The 20,665-nt window shown below is 30.5% G+C and overlaps 2 protein-coding genes across 3 annotated transcripts; both read right to left on the minus strand.

Moving 5' to 3' along the window:
* Positions 1-3,898: 3,898 nt before the first annotated feature.
* Positions 3,899-8,586, minus strand: LOC112693646. The gene is made up of 7 exons (XM_025568813.1): positions 8,346-8,586; positions 6,544-7,298; positions 5,361-5,439; positions 4,648-4,747; positions 4,346-4,468; positions 4,103-4,261; positions 3,899-4,025 (listed from the first exon to the last, which is right to left on the minus strand). The coding sequence occupies exons 2-7, from the start codon at positions 7,274-7,276 to the stop codon at positions 3,948-3,950; spliced, it is 1,272 nt and encodes a 423-aa protein (XP_025424598.1). The 5' UTR covers positions 7,277-7,298; positions 8,346-8,586; the 3' UTR covers positions 3,899-3,947.
* A 3,362-nt stretch (positions 8,587-11,948) lies between these two features.
* LOC112693647 lies at positions 11,949-20,017 on the minus strand. 2 transcript variants are annotated; one of them, XM_025568815.1, is made up of 8 exons: positions 19,845-20,017; positions 17,468-17,554; positions 15,332-16,137; positions 13,392-13,467; positions 12,685-12,784; positions 12,458-12,577; positions 12,218-12,379; positions 11,949-12,141 (listed from the first exon to the last, which is right to left on the minus strand). In XM_025568815.1, exons 3-8 carry the CDS (start codon positions 16,080-16,082, stop codon positions 12,088-12,090), a joined length of 1,263 nt encoding a protein of 420 aa, XP_025424600.1. In that variant the 5' UTR covers positions 16,083-16,137; positions 17,468-17,554; positions 19,845-20,017; the 3' UTR covers positions 11,949-12,087. The 2 variants fall into 2 exon arrangements, with proteins under 2 accessions (XP_025424600.1, XP_025424599.1); XM_025568814.1 differs by having other exon boundaries at positions 19,807-20,017.
* Positions 20,018-20,665: the final 648 nt, after the last annotated feature.

Genomic DNA, 20,665 nt, shown 5'->3' on the forward strand with positions numbered 1-20,665 from the left:
ATAATTTTTTAACAAAATCTATTGTATTTTAACAAAATATTTATTTGTGTTATACATTTTACTATTTATCAATATACTACGCATATATTTGCATATACTTCCGCACATACATTCAATGATTCATGCTTTTTCAACTTATTTTATTATCAAACATTTATGTTTTTTAATTTATAAACTTTAGAACAATTGTTGGTCTAGATTTCCTATTAGGTACTATATTCATCATCTATGCGTGTATTTATTACTATGCCGTCTAATTTATTTTCAACATTTCCTATATGTAATCACAACATAATCTGTAAATAGAACTATTACTAACAATTGAACGTGTCTTATCGTACAATAATACAATAATGTTTTATTGGTTATAAATATCACAATTTACAATATGATTAATGGGAAAGAATTTAACATTATAGGGAATTTTCCGCCTTTGACAAAACAATGCTTGTACAATACATGATTATAAAATGAAAATATCCAAATTACTATTACCATTGATTTTATATTCTATAATCAATGCTATTACTTAAAAATATCCTTTATTAAACAACAAATATTTTGAGTGTATATATTGAATTCGCGGTTGAGTGTTAAAAACTTTTTAATATTTGTAATGCATATAACTCACTGAATAACAAATACGTAGATTTAACTATAGTTGACTTTAATGTATATCAGTGGCGTAGCTAGGAACTATTTATGGATGGGGGGGGGGGTCAGCAAATGTATATGTATTTAATCTTATCACTATCATTTTGACTAATATTTATATTGATTTGTATTGATCTCGGTATTTTTAAGTCTGGTTGACATTAGTTTTTTTGACTCAGGTAAAAAAAAATAATTAATTTTTCTAGTCTGCTTATTTATTAGAGAATTTGCCAATAATAATAAATAATAATAATAATAATAACAATTTAGGAACTAGGAACTAATATAGGAACATAAATATTAGATATTAAAATATTTTCTGTCCAATCACTTAGGTATACTAAAAATTAATTTTTAAAAATATCTTATCATAATGGAATGTTTAGACGTCTTAGAATAATGTCAAATTAAAATAATACAAATATAATGGAATACAAATGTCAAATATAAACGAATAAACGAATAGTAAGTAAAACAGTGAGATACCAACGGGCAACGACTAACTGTTGACTAATAACTATTAGTTTTACTAAATGAGAGGGCAGTGGTCGTTTGGGCGAAGGTAATAATTTTAACCAAAAAAATAATAGTCCGTTTGGGCGAGTGAAATTATTTTTACCTGTGCGAGGTAAAAATTTGATGACAGATATGAATGATATTATTGCTAATAAAAAATAAAGAGTTTACATAAGAAACATGAAATAAATATAAAAAAGGAGATATTAACCAATTAGAATACATAAAATGTTTAGGTTTAAAATATCAGGCAATTTAAATATATAATATAGATTGCTTTAAAAACTACTAATAATTATATTATCTGTAATTTTATTTTATTATTTTAATTTTTTGACTGTAGATTAATTCCTATTTATAAATAATAATAATATTAATATCCATATCAATATATTTTTTAAGCAGAACTTATTATTAATTATTTATATTTTATATGATTTCTTTCAATTAATTGTTGAATGAATATTATGAGCATTTTCATACGAAGCCAATAGATTACTTTAAAATATACTAATTACATTATAATGCCATTAACTATGTATTTATAATTTTTTGACTGTATATTACTAACTACTTATATAGTTAAAATAAAAAAAAACTTATATAGTTATATAAAAATATTATCAATATTTTTTTTTAAATATTACTTATTTTTAATTATTTATATTTTATATAATTGTTGAGTGTATATTATAAGCATTTTTATACCATCGAAACGGTATTTTTAGTTAAATAATCCTCGCTCAAACGGTATATATCTATTCGCCCAAAGGTATACATTTATTCGCCCAAACGAACTGTATTTTGGGTCGATTCGCCCAAACGGTGTACGCCCCAATGAGGTGCTTGTATTAAATGATCGGCAAGCCGCGAATGCAATATGTATAAACTTTGAATACAGACAATGATATCGCTTTTATGTTAGTTATCGGGACCAGACGACCGATTTAAAATCAACCGTTGTAGAAAACCTAAATAATATGTTCCCAAACAAAAATTATCAAAGTAGTAGTAAAGTATCTAAATACGATCATATTATGACTTGTGTGTGTGTGTGTGTGTGTGTGTGTGTGCAGCGTGTGTATAATACGTTTATAGCGTTTATACAAACTATAAATATGATTTCCAAGTAAAAATTCTATAATATAAAAATGTTAAAGAAAAAATCGTGTTTCATGTAAAAGTTAATTTACCATCTCAGGTTTATAGGGGAGTTCTGACCCCCAAACTCCCCCATGGATACGCCACTGATGTATATTCTCGATAACATCAATACAATATGGGACATGCGTATTTTGCGTACAAAAATTAGCCATCTGAATAATTTTCCAGTAGAATTTATTATAGTCCTAATATTTTAAATTTCTCGTGTAATATTAGTGACTTAACCATTCGTTTCACTTGGAATCTAAAATGAAAATAAATATAGTCTCTTACATCCACGTTAAAATAATCGCCCTGTACACTCGTAAAATATTGTACAATACACGAATTCCGTACATGTTTATTGTTGCAAATATAACAGATGAAATAGATCCTTATCTTTATGTTCGGAAATCCTTCCGAATTATTTTTTTATAAAAACTTTTAGCATTGAAATAGTAGTAACGTTGTATAACAAAAATTACTAATAAAAATAATCATGTTCTCCGTGATTCTAGGGAAAAGGATGAGTCTTTGGCAATAAATTATGTATTACTTTTTTACGACTGCAAATAATATTTTTTCTGTACATCACGAACCATCGCAGTATATTAAATATATGGTATAATCAGTGTTTAAATTATAAATTAAAATTATATTTAAAACTAAGTACTATACAACATATTTTTAACAACTATAACTATATTTATTTTGTGTGCAGTTAAAAAATATAATATATATATATATAGTAGTCACTCGATAATTCGAAATTCAGGGGACTGAGCTAAAAATTCAATTTATAGAGGTTTTCGATTTACAGAGTGTTCGAATAATCGAAGGAAAAAATTAATTCGAATTAAAGAGAGGTGAAAAATGAAATGTATGTATTACATTTATTAATTGACATTTATTTATTATATTATTATATTTTACATTTTAAAGAAATCTTTTCTTTTTTTTGTGTTAAATTGTTGGTCACAATCTGGACCATAACGTTATCTAACTTACTAATAGCATTGAAAATTGTATCGCATCCTTTTTTCGTCTATTTCAGAACACCTCGAAAAATTTTCGCAATCCTGACATAAAAATGGTAAACTGATACGATTAAAGTCCAGATTAGATAAGTAAGGTACGATAATATTTAATTGCCGTCGTTATTAATTTCATTGCGAGTACGTCAAATAGATGTACATATGAATATACTTTATATATATGAACATACATATAATTACGTTAAAGCAAATTCGAATTATAGAGGTTCTGGAAAAAAAAATTCGAATAGTAGAATGAGTCCCACCAACAGACATTTCGAATTATAGAGGGGACTGGAATACATGTATTTTTTTTTAATTTTAAAGGTTTTCTCAGGGGACTAAGCATTTAGTTCGATTTATGAAATTTTACGAATTATCGAGCAACTATTGTATACATATATAAATATTGTTTTTTTAGTGTGACCGTTTTTACTTTTATAAAGGCATAAAATTTTATATTTTCAAATTTAAAACAAACAATGTAACAATATAAACACGGTTGTAGATATTAACTAATCATAAAACTATTTATCTTGACAGGATTTGTTAAATTGAATCTTAATACATTCATTATTCATTATTATACGAAACATTTCATCACCATTGAGATTGCCTTATTTTGTCTATATTTTTATTGATCAATACAGACGTTATGTTGTACGAAGTTCGCGCTATCTGGAAAAAATAATAACGTGACAATATCGGTTTTAAAGCAAATCGTTGTACGATTATGATTTAATTTCAATGCATACAACTGAAAGCATCGGTAGGTCAACAAATTTCGCTGGCGTGGCTTTCATTTTCAAGTTATTCGAACTGTTCACCTGCATCGCTAACAGTACGAGTTTTTTGGTCCGGACGTTTAACCGTGTCCAGTCGCAGCAGTACAATCCAAAACTCACAGCTTCTTTCTAATAACATTATTGTATATGTTAGTATTAAAAATCAAAAACAGTACTTACGAGTATAATACTGCTAATTACTGCAAGTCTTACTTTTTCGGTTATGCCTTGAAATAAACTACAGTATATGTACGATTGAATATAGGCAACGCTCAAGGTCCATACAAAAGTCAAAACATCGGTGTTAAAAATAGACGATCCGTGTTTGAAATAACACTAAACCCGTTAACATATAATATTGTTATCGTTACGTGCATCAAATAATTATTTTAAAGGAGCATATAACTATTAACTAAATAATAATAGGTTAATAAGTCTATGCATTGACGGTAATAATAATCGTGGACGCTAAGTCATACATTTTTTTCTTGTGTAAATAATATTAATCATCTTACCAAAACGATTGAATAAGGCATGGTAATCATTCCTACTGCATCTCCAACCATATAAATCAACGTGATTGGCCGCGAGATTCGATAGATTATCTCCAATTTTCTAAAACATAACCTTTGGGTCAATATTCAACATATGTACAATGACTATAAATGCAAGACTCATAAAATAGTACGAGCCAAAACTAGGGTTAGGATTTGATGGCATTATAACATTTGATCTCAGACGTTGATGTATTATAAATTAAATTACAAACAAATATCATCCAGAAAAATTAACACTAGAAAACTTAAATTCTATGATGTGTAACAATATGTAGCAAAAAAACTTTAGATTTAAAATCTTTGTAACATCAAATAAATATAAAGTTTACTTAGCTACTTTAATAATCTGTATTCTATAATAATCAGAAAATGTTAAAGAATCCCAGCTCTGCTCATAAGTGATTACAGTTATATGCACACACAAATACTGAAAATTTTTTGCTATCATATTATAGTCACACGTATTAATTAAAGCTTACAAGCAATAAATTAGGATAAAAATAGTGTTATGCATTATTTAAAAAATTATTTTATTCACTGGTTTTTTTAATACAATTTGTCAATCAAAATTCGATCAGCTTATAATTTATTTTCCTCGATGTTTGATTAAATTTAATATGGATACTGTCGCATAAAATATTATATAATTATTAACTTAATAATAATATTACTTGTACAATTTTTGGCTATCTAATATAATTGATCGAAAATCATCTTCAGTGTCGTTGCCGAGATCTTCAAGTTTATCGCCTGAAAATTATTGAATAATTTTTTCTAGTTTATTAAACATTAAATATTTTTTTTTTTAATTTTCTTTTTTTGCAATTTCACCGTTTTCCTTCAAAATTTATCAAATTAATTCTAGAAAACATAAAATATTTTCCATATTACAAAATAAGAATTAGCAACAATTCAAATAACACGAGTGTGATAACAAACCAGTAATTGAACAGTTGAGAATGTGTTTGCTATTAAATATTAAAATGTATCCATAAATTGTTTTTCGATATTGAATTTTTACAGTTCAAATTAGAATTAGAAGATTTGTAAATCTGTTTTATTTGTAAAATTATATTTAGAAAACTTTAGTATGAAATCAAATTACTGTAAAACTTTTAGTTAGCCATTCTATGAAAGTAATGGAAATCCATGGCACGGGTCCGAAGAGGCACGCGAAAAATGTAAATATGTATTGAATTACACTTAATTTTTAACAATAAACAATAAAGCCTCAAAACGTAACACTTAAAAATTAGTGTAATTTGCTATTTTGTACATTTTTTCACCAATTTATTCAAGAAAATCGCTCTTGTCGAATCTCAACCGATCGACGGTCAATCGCAGTTGCAGTATCACATGTAGTTTATTAAAATTCACAAATTCTAATCCGGGTAAACGAACAAGCATAAAGTGTACTAACACGAAAATCGTGCGAATTCGTAAACATATTATTTTCTTGAACTGATCATTGTTTTTTTTTTTTTTTTTTACTAAATGTCAATTCGTTAAACACATTTAAACAGATAAATATCGTAAATGTGTACATTAAAACTTGATCTTAACGCAAGAAGAAGAGAAAAACGATTATTTTATTATTTCGCCGCGTGACGTCGGAAAACATTGCCATCCACGGCCCGCAGAGGATCACACGTAAACCGTCCAACTGCGCGGTCGTACAGCACCGCGATGTTCACCATCGTAAACGGAAATTGAACGAACCAAATGTAAAATACATAACACGTCGACCTGTGCAATCGTTTTCGCGACCTTCCGGGAACCACCGTAGACATCTCTACCCCGAAGTTGCGGGCCTTAGCGACGCGATCGTTTCGGTCCGAAACGGCATAGGCTCACCGTTCGTCCCGTCGTCGGCTCCGAACCGCAATTTCTCGAATGCCGACGATATGATCTCATACTGGATGGATACCACTTGGAGTATAGCGATCAAGAACAGGTCGAACACCACCAGCCCGATAGCGCCGTAGCCGCACATCACGCTTTCCATCACGTACAACGCGCCGTAGAACGCGTTGTACGTTTCCGCGGACACGGGGTACCGCAGGTTCACCACGTTGAACTTGGGAACGTGTTCGGCGGCGGCGTAGTGACGGTTCACGATAATGGGCATGGTTATCCACGAGAAGCCGGTCATCAGGAACAAGAAGGAGTACCACGGGAATATCTTCCGGTACCGGCTGCCGCAGTCCACCAGCTTGCGGTCCTGCGCCCGGCACTGCGAGCTTGACAGGAACGACACGTCGGCCACGTCGAACAGCGACCATAGCTCGTCGGCGTGACGGACGATCGCGATTATTTTCAGGTTGCCGACGGTGATGCACGCGACGAAGAACAGCGACGGCATGTCTTTGAAACTGTTCTCGATCGACCGGTCGGTCCTGAACAGCACGCCTGGTGTCCCCAGCGCGGTGATGGCGCTAGTCACCACCACCAACGTCACGTGCACCACGTTGTACACGTTCCGGTTGAACAGTTTCCGACCGTTCGGGTTCACCATGTGATAGAAACCGGTGAACTTGAACAGCTTCATGTCGATCGCGTATCTTCTCTCCCCGCCTGTCTTGTCCATCGGTCACCCGCACCGGTTGTGGCTGGAACACGGAACACACCCGTCGCACGTTAAACAAAAAAAAAACCATCCAGGGGCGGGTAAATTTACGAATGATATTGATTAAGTACAATGATTACTAGATCATAATTCGAGCACATTATGAGAAAAAAAAATGAGAATTAACCGTGAGTACCTACTAACAATAGAGTAATAAGAAAGTATACGCGATTTTTTATATAATTACGTACACAAATAAAGAGTTCTGTGCCATTTTTTTTTTTTTTTTTTTGGGGGGGGGGCATTTTGCCGCCTTAATCAGTTCGAACATCTGACTGTTTTAAAACTATTTTACGAAATCCATATTTCCTTCTTTTGGAAAGTAGTGGTGAAAATAAATTATACTTGTCGCAATGCACTAACAAGATTAAAATATATTACATTAATATTTAATATAATAATATAGGTATTATGTTCGACTGCTAATAATTTATTTTTTGTACGCGGACTCTCGGTTTATATGAGCTTAAAAATAGTCCCATTTGTTAGTATTAAGACCGTAAAAATATGAACGCATCGAATGTTATACGAAAAGCATAAAAAAAAATTACGAAAAGTAAATTAAGAATAGGCCCCTTTGTATCCATGCATTGTACTATAGTTGACTGCCGCCCGGTGTAAATGATTATTAATAATATTAATAATAACAATAATAACTATTCAATAAGTTAAGTTAGCCTCAATAAGTTACTATTTGATAGGGTGGGATAGCAGTTAACTAAGACGAAAATACATTAAGTCATCCACCCAACGAGACGTCATACCAATAGAACTTATTTTAATGAATCTATAACACCCAAAAATAATACATAACATCATATCATAAAAAATGAATAGGACGGGAAATGTCAGACGGAAAAGTCTCTATAATTCCACGGAGACCTTGCATATACCTTAATTTGATTAATTAATGTAATATAGTTGAATACTATACTTTACAAATATATATTCAAAAAATATAGTAAAATATTTTATTAAAACCGTTATACTTGCACGCATTTCCATGATTTTTGACAAAAATAATAATTACCTTCCAATATTATATTAAGTAATCAAGTAATTTTCTTTTAAATCCACCAGCTACGCGGTTTATCATAGATCTGTATGCTTGAACGTACAATAAAAGAAATATTGTCTTTGAGTTACAGTTTTAGTTTCAAATTTAAGACATTATTGATGAATTTGAAAAATCGTGACACAACTAAGAACTTGTAAGGCATATACAAGACCATATAAATGAATGCGTGAGTGCAATTTTCATCATGTGAAGCCTGAACACATTTACGTCCCGAGAGTCTATGCCAAACATAAATAATGTTGATATACCTTGAGCTGTATGTTTACCGTTATAGCGTGACTATCGATGTTTGAAAACAATAATAATATTATAAGCAAAACGGTCACCATACATAAGCAATTGACAAGATTAATATTTTGGTTCCATTGACCATTTATATTTTTCATAATAATATATTCTGAATTTTGGGTTATATAAACATAATTATCTAACCGTATTTGGGTCGTTTTTGACATTTAATAGTTTTATTTACTTACTAATCCGTTTTAATATTAATCATTTAATAATCATAAAATGTATATAAAATATAAATAATAATAAATACTAAATATTTAATCATATTTGAAACTACCATTTTGCTTGGTTATATTATGGAGAAAACCTAATGGTACCATAATATAATATATATTATATAAACTTGATTATATGTGTACATGTTTCATAATAATTATATAAAATCTTAATCTATACATATAATTCCACTTATTTACACAGATCTCAAAATATGAAAAACGTATGAACTTAAAATTTGACAAGGTAATTTTTCAATTGAACCTATTTAACCTAATGTAATACTTTTGATGTGCAATATGAAAGGGCATAGGCATAGCGAGGGGGGGCGCAAGGTATGCAAATCCTAAACGTCTATGTAAATAAAAATTCATATTCTACCTTTTTGGAGTCTGTTATTCTTCTTTATGAGTTCACTTTTGTATTTATGAACAATTTTAAACAGTTTTATGTTCAAATCGATTAATTTGTATTTGATTAGATTTCACCGCCATTATATAATTTTTAAATTACCGGGATCATCGCAATACTTATAACTCGTCTTTGAAATGTATTTATTGTTATCAGCTGTAATATTTAATTTTTTCACGTCTCGTTCGCGACCAAAAATTATCATATTAAATCGAATCAATCGTTTTGTACATCTGCGTGGAAAAATTTTTTGAATTAAATATATATAATTAACATTATTGTTTTTCGAAAAATGCTGTAATTGGTTTCTGCTTCATTGAACTTAGTTTAATTTGTTCAATACTATTTTATAAAGTAAACAAAGCTTCGAAAACCTCGACACCTACTGCTGACTGGAGCGAAATTTAGGTAATTTTTTCAATGATGAATTCGCTACTTGCAAAATTACAAGAGGTAGAAGTTCTGTTTCGTCTTCAACGTTTTATCAATATTTAATGTATGGATTAAAATCTCGGCGTTAGATAGCAACATCTTCATCCACATTGACGTATTTTTTTGAAAACAATGTCGTTTCTTTTCTTAAAATTTGTTAACCACTAGTTGAGAAAAATAAGATGCCTTACTCTTTGATGAATGATTTTGCTTTTTCTTTTAGTAAGAAACCACTCATCGACACATTTTGCCCTCTGCATTGCTTAACCAATTGTACTACGCATTCTTCTAGTCTCAGGTGCTTATCTTTACTGTTACGTTTCCTACAACAATTTTATTTTTATCCTTTAAAATTGTAGACAGCGTACTTAAAAAATTTTAAATGTCTTAGACTTATCAGATTTTTTGTTACCTCTTTGCACAGCTTCAATTAATTGTTTTTTCTGCGAAAATATTAAAGACTTACATTTATTAGAATTAAACTCACTCATCAAAGAACTTTACTTTGCAACCGACGAAACGAAACTAAAATAAAACTGCAATGGGCTTTCGACAAATTCAAATACGATAAGATATGACTAAGAAATAAAATGCACGTATATGTATCTAATTGTATTTATACTTGCATTTTATTATTTTATGTATCTAATTGTACTTACAATAATAGATCGATATTTATTGGAAGTAACAAGCCAAACGTACACACAATTATATAGTAAATTATAAACGATAAGATTATAATAAATTTGGTGAATACATTTTGAATTTTCGAGCATTGAGTGGACAAAATTTCTAATTTCCGCGTGTTGGTGGCTAATTTTCTCTGAAATTTTACTTTGAATTACTGAATTTACTTAAATGCATTGTGTTTATTTGAATTACTGCCATATTTTTAAGGAAACGAGAAATTACATTGAATTACCAAAAGTTTCGAATTATCTAAGGTTTCTTTTGTAATAAATTCTATAGACCGTACCAATATTCTGACCACCATATGTAAATTAACATTATACTACTCCAAAGCGCTACAGCGTTTCCAAAATGATAATCCACTCGTCTCGGTCTTTAGTAATATTTCTTTATTTCTGTATACCCATAAGCTGTCGATCTTTCTTTACTTCATCCAATCGTTTACTTCTTGGTCGGTGATGTCTTCTTGTTCCTTCCATTCTTGCATCCATTATTCGTTTAGTCATTCTTTCCTTGTTCATTTTTTGTACGTTACCAAACCATCTTATTCTTCCTGTGTTAATAAATCTTATCATACTTTCCTTTTCTAAAATTTTTTGTATTTTGTTGTTACTTCTTATTCTCTAACACTCTTCTTTAAACATCGCACCCTATAATTTTCTTATCACTTTTCTTTAAAATATTTTTAATTTGTTGCAATGCGCTTTTAATAATATTTAAGTTTCGGCTTTATAGCATAATACGGGTCTAATAAGGGTTCGGTATCTATATATATATAGAGTGCAACATTGGCAAATTAAAATTATTTAAAATTAATTATAATTTAAATTTAAATTAATATAGTATAAATGAATAATAACTATTATTTAAATATATGACGATTATGTTTTTTTTTCAATCTACATTTTTAAGTTATCTCTTTTAATAATAGAAAAAATATTTCCTTGGCAAGTCTGAATAATTCAGCTAATAATATTATACAAAAATTCCTGAATATTACATATTTCGTTTTTTTTTTTTTTTTAACTTTTATTTGATTTGAGGTTTTTGAATATTTTGTATAAGTATATTATGTAAGTCTACATAACAGAGTTGAAACAAAATATAAAAGTATGTATGGACAATAAGTTGAAATGATTAATTAAGCATAATATATTTTAAAATTAAAAACTCAACTAATAAAGTACAGAATGGTTGTTTAAAATTGAAAATGTAAACTCGTATATTAAGTCACGTAAACATATATGTATATATGTATATACATGCTGTCTAAATACGACCTTCATGGAGACTACTGGAGAGTTTCATTCTTATTTATAATATGGTTTTTCTCTCAGTGTTTTTATTGTTATCAAGTATTTTTATTAAATAATTTCATACATATTTTTAATTTGTACAAATATAAGGTTTTATTTATGTAATTACATGATATTCGATATTACCTTTAACATACCAATATATTTTAAAATTTTATGAAATCTATTAATGAATACATTTTTGTGACTATTATTATTAAAATTATATTTAACACAAACGATAACAGAGCACAAGACACGCGTGCAATATCATAATGCAATATCATATGTGATGATGGCTGAAACGGCTGGCGCTAAACTGTTATGCAATGTATTGTGGTACACATTATCCATTTTTAATTTTTCCTGTTTATAATAACCGACAATATACTATAGGACGATCGGATTACCTGAAATAAAATATATAAATATATATGATTGTACAATATTAGGCGTATAGTATCAAGATTTTTGTATGAATCTTACATTTGCAAGCATCGGTAGATCGATATTTTTCGACGGTGTAACTTTCAGTTTTAAGTTATCGCAAGCGGTGTTCATGCGCATCAACAATAAAATGAGCTTTTTTATACGAATATTCATTCTTGTCCAGTCACAACTATAAATAGCAAAATTGATTGCTTCTTTCTGAAAACGATGGAAGATCTTTAGAAATTATAATTATTATTATTGTTATTATTATTATATTTTTCTGAAATACATTACTTTATCGGATACAAGTTGAAATAAATTGCAATACATGTACGACTGTAGTCCAGCGATTCCCAAAGTGAACACGAATCTAATCGTTTCCGTATTAAAAACTGATCCGTTTTTTTGAACGCACTGGTAAAATAATATATAGTCAGTACGTAAATAATAAAATCACAACATTTGTTTTTGGCTTTAAAATTGTAATTTTTTTGAGATCTCATTCGACCACCAAAACTTACCAATACAATAAGATAAGGCATGCATATCATTCCCGATGCATCTCCTAATACTTGTATAAGACCAATTGGACGTGAAATATCATAAAATTTTTTTAAATGTCTGAAAATTATACACATTAAATTTTTTTCGTTCATCTTTATTGTAAAGATATGAAAATACTATGGAATATTATTTTATTCTAAGATAATCGATATTATAATTATGATGTTGAAAATTATGATTTATTTAATAATATATATTAGCCTTTAAATTTTCATTTACAAACATAAAATAATTTTAAAAGAATTATTAAATTAAATATGATAATTTCTAATACGAGTTTTTCACATTTAAAAAATACTTGATTGAATTAATCGCATTTATTTAAAATTTGTATTCGTAATACTAATTAAATAATCAAGAAGTAGTAACTTTAACTACATAATAAATATTTGAAAAATATCAAGTTACTTGTAGCATAACAGTTTCAAATAAAATGTTTGATTAAATTCTAAAAAGTTTATTACTTACTTTTCGCATTAAAATTAGTATGATTGAATTAACTAATTGTGTAACTAACAAATACCTAATACCTAAATAAATTTGATAAAGTGCAAAATATTCAGTTGATCATTAATAGATATATTTTATATGCGAATACATTAATACAGGCCAATTAAGAATTGCATTTTAAATAAAAATATGTGTTTACAATGTGTATATTCACTTATAAATGGTTTGGCAATCTGAAATAAGTGATAACAAATGTTCTTGAAGCTCTTCCTCGTTCAATAATGAACAATCTAAAATCATAATTTGTTCAATATTTTTAATTATACAATAGTAGTATAACGTTTATATTATGTTAACTTATTATCTAGTTCTATAGTATTAATAGTAACGTGTTTGAGGGATAAATGAAGAAATAAGAATGTTAAATTTTCTTTTTTGATTTTTTTTTTTTTTTAGATTCCGTGTGAAATGCTGTATGCTTGGATATAAGTGGGTTTTCTTTTCTTCGGAGAGTAAATTTAAACCCCAAAAGTTCTACACAATTTTTTTTTTTTTTTTACTAAACATAGGTAGAACTATTGAAACGTAATATTGCCATTGTTTGGTTTTGCAGAACAGCTTTATAAGAACAATTTTAGAAATAACCATTAAAATTATATTTAACTTCCTCGTAATATTGTATACCAATATATGAAAATAAGTCCTAAAGATGACTTACGACGTTTTTCTGATGTTTAAATGTTGAGAATAAATACATCGATGGAAAGGTTTGAACAATTGAAAACCTTAATGTTCGTCAAACAATTAATTATAAAATAATGTCAAAATAAAATATAGAAAATATTTCATAAATTAAATAGAATCATTAAACTTTTCTGTTGTGCAACATTGTCAATTTCAGGCATGAAGCAACTGATTCAATGAAATCCGCAACGCGCCGCTACTGGAGGCCAATGTCTTTCACCACTCCCTTGACCAGGCCAATTGTTAAACAATTTTCTCTTTATACATACATTTTTTGAACAGTATATTCTAGAATTTCTCTTTGACTCAAAAATAAATAATACCTTTGGAAATCGTTGAAATATAATGTAGTCGGGAGTATTTTTTTTAAGAAAAAAAAATTGAATATTTATGCTTTAAGTCTAAGGTCAAACTCAAAATCATCGATTAACATCTAGGCCAACTATTTATATAATGTGCAATCAAAATGGTGCGACTCCATACCATGCCCTTTAGCACTTATAAAAATATTGACCAGTTACGTTTTTTGTATCCTAGTCAAAACAAACATAAAACTGAGTGTAATTTGAAGGCCGAGAAACCTTGCTGGATAAAAGTGTAATCACATTACCACAGTTATTCCAGAAATTCATTATACAGTATTATAATGCTTCCATACCGTTCTTTCAAGGTTTCCCTAGATTCGTTCCCGTCCCCTGTACACCTGGTACGAACCAACAGTTCACTACTTCGAACACATAACCTTCAACTGACCATCTTTTCTTCCCAATAGACGACTCCTCCTTCCGTTCACGCATTCCAGTTTTAAATCATCTCCTTAACATTCGTTTTACTCCAATTACACGTTACATTATCAATTTTATAACCTTGATGGTTTTCCAATTTACAAAACGATAGGTGAACATAACGAGTTTCCGTGCAAACATCTGGGGCTATCTCAATCGCCTCGCAACAACGTTTCACGGCAAAAACTAGATGAAAATTTAAACATTTACATATCGTATCCATTATACAACCCCGTGACCGTCGAACGGACGAACTTATTATGTACGACATTCTGACGCGTGCAATTTCGACGTGTCTACATTACGACGAAAGTCGTCGATTCGACATCTCGATAAGCGAACGAAAACATTAAAAAATTATTCGGTACACACCGGTGAAATAATTAAACCTTGTAAACGTTTAAACCATGGTCACAAGTAGTACTTTTTTTTTTTTTTTAGAAGCGACAAAATTTGATTTCGCCTGGTGCACTATTTTCGGTCGGGCCGGCCTTGCGTCTGACGGGCACAGTCGAACCCGACGGAACCGGTGATTTATGACGACAAAAATCGAGGAAGCATTATAGGCGTGCAAATGAAACGCGTGGATGGCGCGCACAACTCGAACCGCGAAGTGCAATCGTACCGTCGACGGTGCCGGTGTCGGCGCCGCGTTCCAGCGCCCGGAACGCGGACGCGAGCAGCTCGTACTGGACGGACACGAAGTACATGGTGGTCAACGCGAACAGGTCGAACGCGAACGTGCCGTACCCCGTGTAGAAGGCTAGCGCGCATTCCATCGCGTAGAACGCCGGGTAGTACGTGTTGTACGTGTCCGCGGCGAACGGGTACCGGAGGTTGATGACGTTGCTCTTGCGGTACGCGCCGCCACCGGGCGCCGACGTCGGGCCCGCGTACCGGTGGTTCGTCACCAACGGTATGATCGCGTACGACGTGAGCGTGACGACGATCAGGGCCAGGTACCACGCGAAGAACCGGGACAGCGAGGCGCCGCGGTCGGCCATCCGGCGACGGTTGCCCGTGCAGTACCGGTTGCCCAGGAACGAGACGCGCGCCACCCCGAACAGGGTCCAGACCTCGGCCGCGTTCAGCACGAGCACCGTCGTCTTGTAGTTGCCCACGCCGATGCACACGTAGTAGAACAGTATCAGCACCACGTCGAAATCGTTGTTGCGGAACGTGTCGCGCACGCCGGAGAAGAACCCGCACGTGCTGAGCACCGTCATCGCCGTCGTGCACACGATCAGCGCCACGTTGACCGAGGCGTACACGTTGCGGCCGCACACCTTCGGGCTGTCCGGGTCCACCATCTGGTACATGCCGATCAGTTTGAACACGGTCAGGTCGATCGCTAACCTGTTCTCCTCGCCCGGCATGTCGTGTCCCGTCGTCGTCGTCGTCGTCGTTGTCGTTTTGCACGCGGCGTCACTGGAAAAATCCAACGGCGCGCGTAAATCAACACTCGTACTAATACATCACAATGCTGAATAAAAAAATCAAACTTATGTTTATTCAATTGTTTATGTGTTTGAGTTTATTAAACACACCTACACGTTTTTTTTTTAAGACAGGACCCAAGAGTATAGTAGGCCCGGGGTGGAAGTAGGGCGTGAAAGGATAGGACGTACAATTTTAGAGGGTGTAATTCTTGTCGTTATTAAAGACTAGTTTGATATTTTTAACTTTGTTAAATATTGTTAGTAGGTTAAAGCTCAATAAGTATAAATGTATATTAATTATTAGAAAACAATTCTCGAGAAGAGTATTTAATTATTGGTCTGAGATAGGGCATAATTTTAATATTTTACCTGACCGTAAAAAATTCCTAGTTCCACCTCTGTAGTAGGTACCCCATGAAGTACAGATCTGCCGCACGTCTATGCCTATATTGAATCGTGAACAACTTTAAACCGATAGATCGGTGCAAATAATCGGTTTGAGAATAAAACGATATGCTCGTTTATTTTTCACCCGTGCGTTGTACAGAAACTTGTTTCACGCACTCGACCGGTTAGTTATCTCGTGGACAAGTTATATGTATATGTATTTACATAAATAAGTTTGATCCCTTATAAATTGTTGAATGATCTGTGTGGCAGTGTACGTAGATCAATGCTAACATTTCGATAAATAAATGAAGTTCAATGGTTGTATCTGTGCTCAGGGTTTCCAGGCCAGATTCCAAAATATCAAAATCCATTTGAAATAACGTATACGGTGGTTCTCAATCTTTTTTTATTTGACGCTCCACTCCTAACAATTTACACAAAGCTAATAACCTTGTTCTTTGACGGCTATCATCAGAAACAATAATAAAAGAATTCAGAAATACAGAATTCATCGATATATCTTTTTTAAAATTGTTTTTGGCTTTAAATATCGTAAATTTGTACATTATATGTTTTAATAAAAAATTTAATATTCAAAATTCCTTCGTCATATTCCCCCCCCTCCCTATCTTCGTAGTACCTAAATTCCTACCTGGAGAGAAATCCTCCCACCTCGTTGAGAAAAACTGCTAAAACGTAAGCAGACATAATGATACGATAACGAATTTACGAATAAATAATAAACAATCGGTATTCTTTTTTCTGCTGCATTAAAAATGATAAAATACTTTATAAAATTACAACTGAAACAAATCTATCTACTTATCGGTCTGGTTGAACTGCATTCTAAACAGTTTTTTATTTTTTTTAGGTCCGTACTTATATATGATAGGTACATAGAAAATCAAACTATCGAATAAACTTTTACCTGAAAAAATCATCACTGTTCTTTGAGTTGTACCAAAAACGATGTAATAATTTTGTACTTGGGCGAACGCAGCGATGGGTTTAACACTGACCTAAACAGCGAGATTAAGGTTTAATAAGAATGATACTAACCAATGCGATAAATATTTCAATTCAACATTTGAAATTCAAACTAAACAACTTTTTGTTATTATTCGCAAAAAGTTATTTGTTACTATTAATAATATTGTTATTGCTGTGCCGCGTTCAAACCTGACGGAGCGACGATAACACAAGAAGCACAATATTGTAATTTTTATACTTTGATTATATTTCAAACGAAGAAAATTAAAATTATAGCTTATACCGCGACGTATTTAAATATAGATAGTTTAAGAATCAGGCAACGTAAAAATATAATTATAATGCCGATTAATTAGTCACACATTATATTTCCGTGTGTTTTCTTACTCAAAGGTATATTTAAACGTTGAAATAGTTTGCGTGACAATAGGAATATACAATTATAACATTAATAATTTACAAACACAGTTAAATCTTTTTACCCTTGTTTTTCCATTTATTTCAAATTAAGAATAATTACAATCTGTATAATATTTTATACGATACGTAATTTTGATAATATCTAGGGCAATTTAAAATTTGCTTGGTGTCTTCCCAACTTCTATTATTCTTATTACGCATATTTATATTCATTTAAATAATCAGATTATTGTACTAAATGTTTTTTATATAATGTAGATTTTTTTTTTAATAAAATCTAATCAATAAAAAATAAAAATGAACGTGTGAAGTGGGCCAGTGTAAAAACCTAAAAAAAAATGTTGGTCATGATTTTAAAATTAAAATTTTCAAAATTCATCATTATATATAGATTTAGTCTATTTCTATTTTTTTTTTTAACTGACCACATCTAAAGCATATCATAATTTATTTATAACTTATTTATAATATATAGCTACAATGAAATTTTCTGTTCTTGACTTTGAACGATTTTCGTTTTATTTTAACAACAAAATTATATTTTTTCCTATAAACAATATTCTTGAACTCCAAAATCTTTCAAATTATTATTTGAAATAATTATTGAACATTAAAAACAAGTACTTTTTAATTATTTATCATTTTATGGAATATTTTTAACAATCCGTTTTAAATGGTTTTGAACGTATTCAATAACATTTGTACAAGTTGATAAATAATTATTGAAACTTATCATAATATTCAAAAACAGGGATACATTATAAATAAAATTAATTATATATTAATAATTATTTTTTAATACATATAATTTTGTTAACTACAGGAGCGTATTTTAGGGGGGGGCAAATGGCCACCCCCTCCCTTTGAATCCGTATTTAAGGAATCGATTATACGAGTATGTGAAATACACAGTACAAATTTTTTTTAATGCGGATCATTTTATAATTGATATATAATTATAATTGATATAATTGATATAATAATTCACGCGTGGCTGTGAATACTGAATTGGGCCTTTTGTCGGATCCATACTTAGTGAAAAATCAAATAAAAGACAACATAAAAGAACATAAATCAAATAAAAGACAGGTAACTTTCAAAATACAGATAGGTGTTAAAAAAGAACTACATAAAAGTCGATTTTAAGTAGACCCGACAATAGATTAAAAAAAAAAAAAAAAAAAACACAAATATCAAGGATTCACCCAATTTAAATAATACCAAAATTTGACTTGTACATTTTGAGTCTGAATTAAAGAAAAAATTTGAGTCCCTCCCCCTAGAAATAAGTCTAAATAAGCCCCGGGTTGACTATATTACACCTGAAAATATACTAGCTACATTATTATTATTAATCGCAGGAATACATGGAGAAGGGCAACGGGACCATTTTAATGCAGTCGAGGATAATTTAAAGAGGACCCACTTAAAATCCAGATTGATTAGAAATATTCGGCGTTCTCCATCCAAGATTATTGATATTAATATATTATTCCTAAACTATTTATGAAATATTAATAAATTTAATTAAAATTAACTAACATTTATGTTTAAGCGTTATTGTACAAGCTACATTTTCAGTCATTATCTAAATAGTTATAACTGTGATTTATTATGGTTATTGTCGGTGTGTGAAGAATGACACAATTTTATCCAAATTTACGTAGAAATTCGTTATCGCAAGTATCGACGTTACAACATCCAAGTTATTTTTTTCTATGACTGTTTTTAAATCGACTAGGAGTAAACAAAATTTTAGTTAACTGTTAATTCATTTTTGATAAGTTATTAAAAATGTAATTCTTCGTATCGATACGTGTAAACGACCTTGATTGGCTGAGGTTTGAAAAATTATATTTACCAATACTTTACAAACTTGGTGTATTTTTTTGATCATACTCGTATATTATTGTGATGATTGAGGGGCCTCCGAATCAATTTGTCCGATCCCTAAGAATCCTTAGGAAGGCTCTGATTAAACGGTTGACAAAAACTATGAATTGTTTATTACATTGAATATTATTATGTAGTTTAAAACGTTTCAATTATTTGTATTGATTGAAAGACGTACGTAATTAAATATGAATAGGAACATTAATAAGAACTACCTACTTGTTATGTGCTCTAAAATTATCAATAACCTACATTACAATATTATTATTATAAATAATGGGAGGAAATGACTGACCAAGGTTGGGAATAGATATAAATAATAAAGCAAAATAAGAGTGTATTTTCTGCAAACCCTGCATTTCCATGAAACATTAAGTAATTACCTATCACGCTTGTTATACGCGGGACGGCGATTACTTTGTACACTCATAACTTATTTAAATTGTTTTTTTTGCTATCAATTTATGGGTTTAAATTCTATATAATCTCTAATGTATATACGAGTACATCATAGATAATTTGACATAAAAAATTACTATTAAATATTATCTTTATTTAAACTACTCCCAAAGGAAATTTTAGCTTCAATAAGATTTTTTTTGTAATACAACAATCTTTTAGACATTTCAAATAGAAAAATACTCGTACATGTTAGTCATTAAATTGATAAATTTATTTCACTAACTCAACATAAAAGTTGATAAAAAACCATTTCAAAGTCTGATGAAAACAGAATATAAGTAACACCAAATATAATTTAAATATACAACCATACTTATATCATCTGTTAGAATTGTACAGAACATAACATATGATTTATGAGGTAC

This window comes from Sipha flava, unplaced genomic scaffold (assembly GCF_003268045.1).
Source record: "Sipha flava isolate LNK unplaced genomic scaffold, YSA_version1 89_pilon_pilon, whole genome shotgun sequence".
NCBI lineage: Eukaryota > Metazoa > Arthropoda > Insecta > Hemiptera > Aphididae > Sipha > Sipha flava.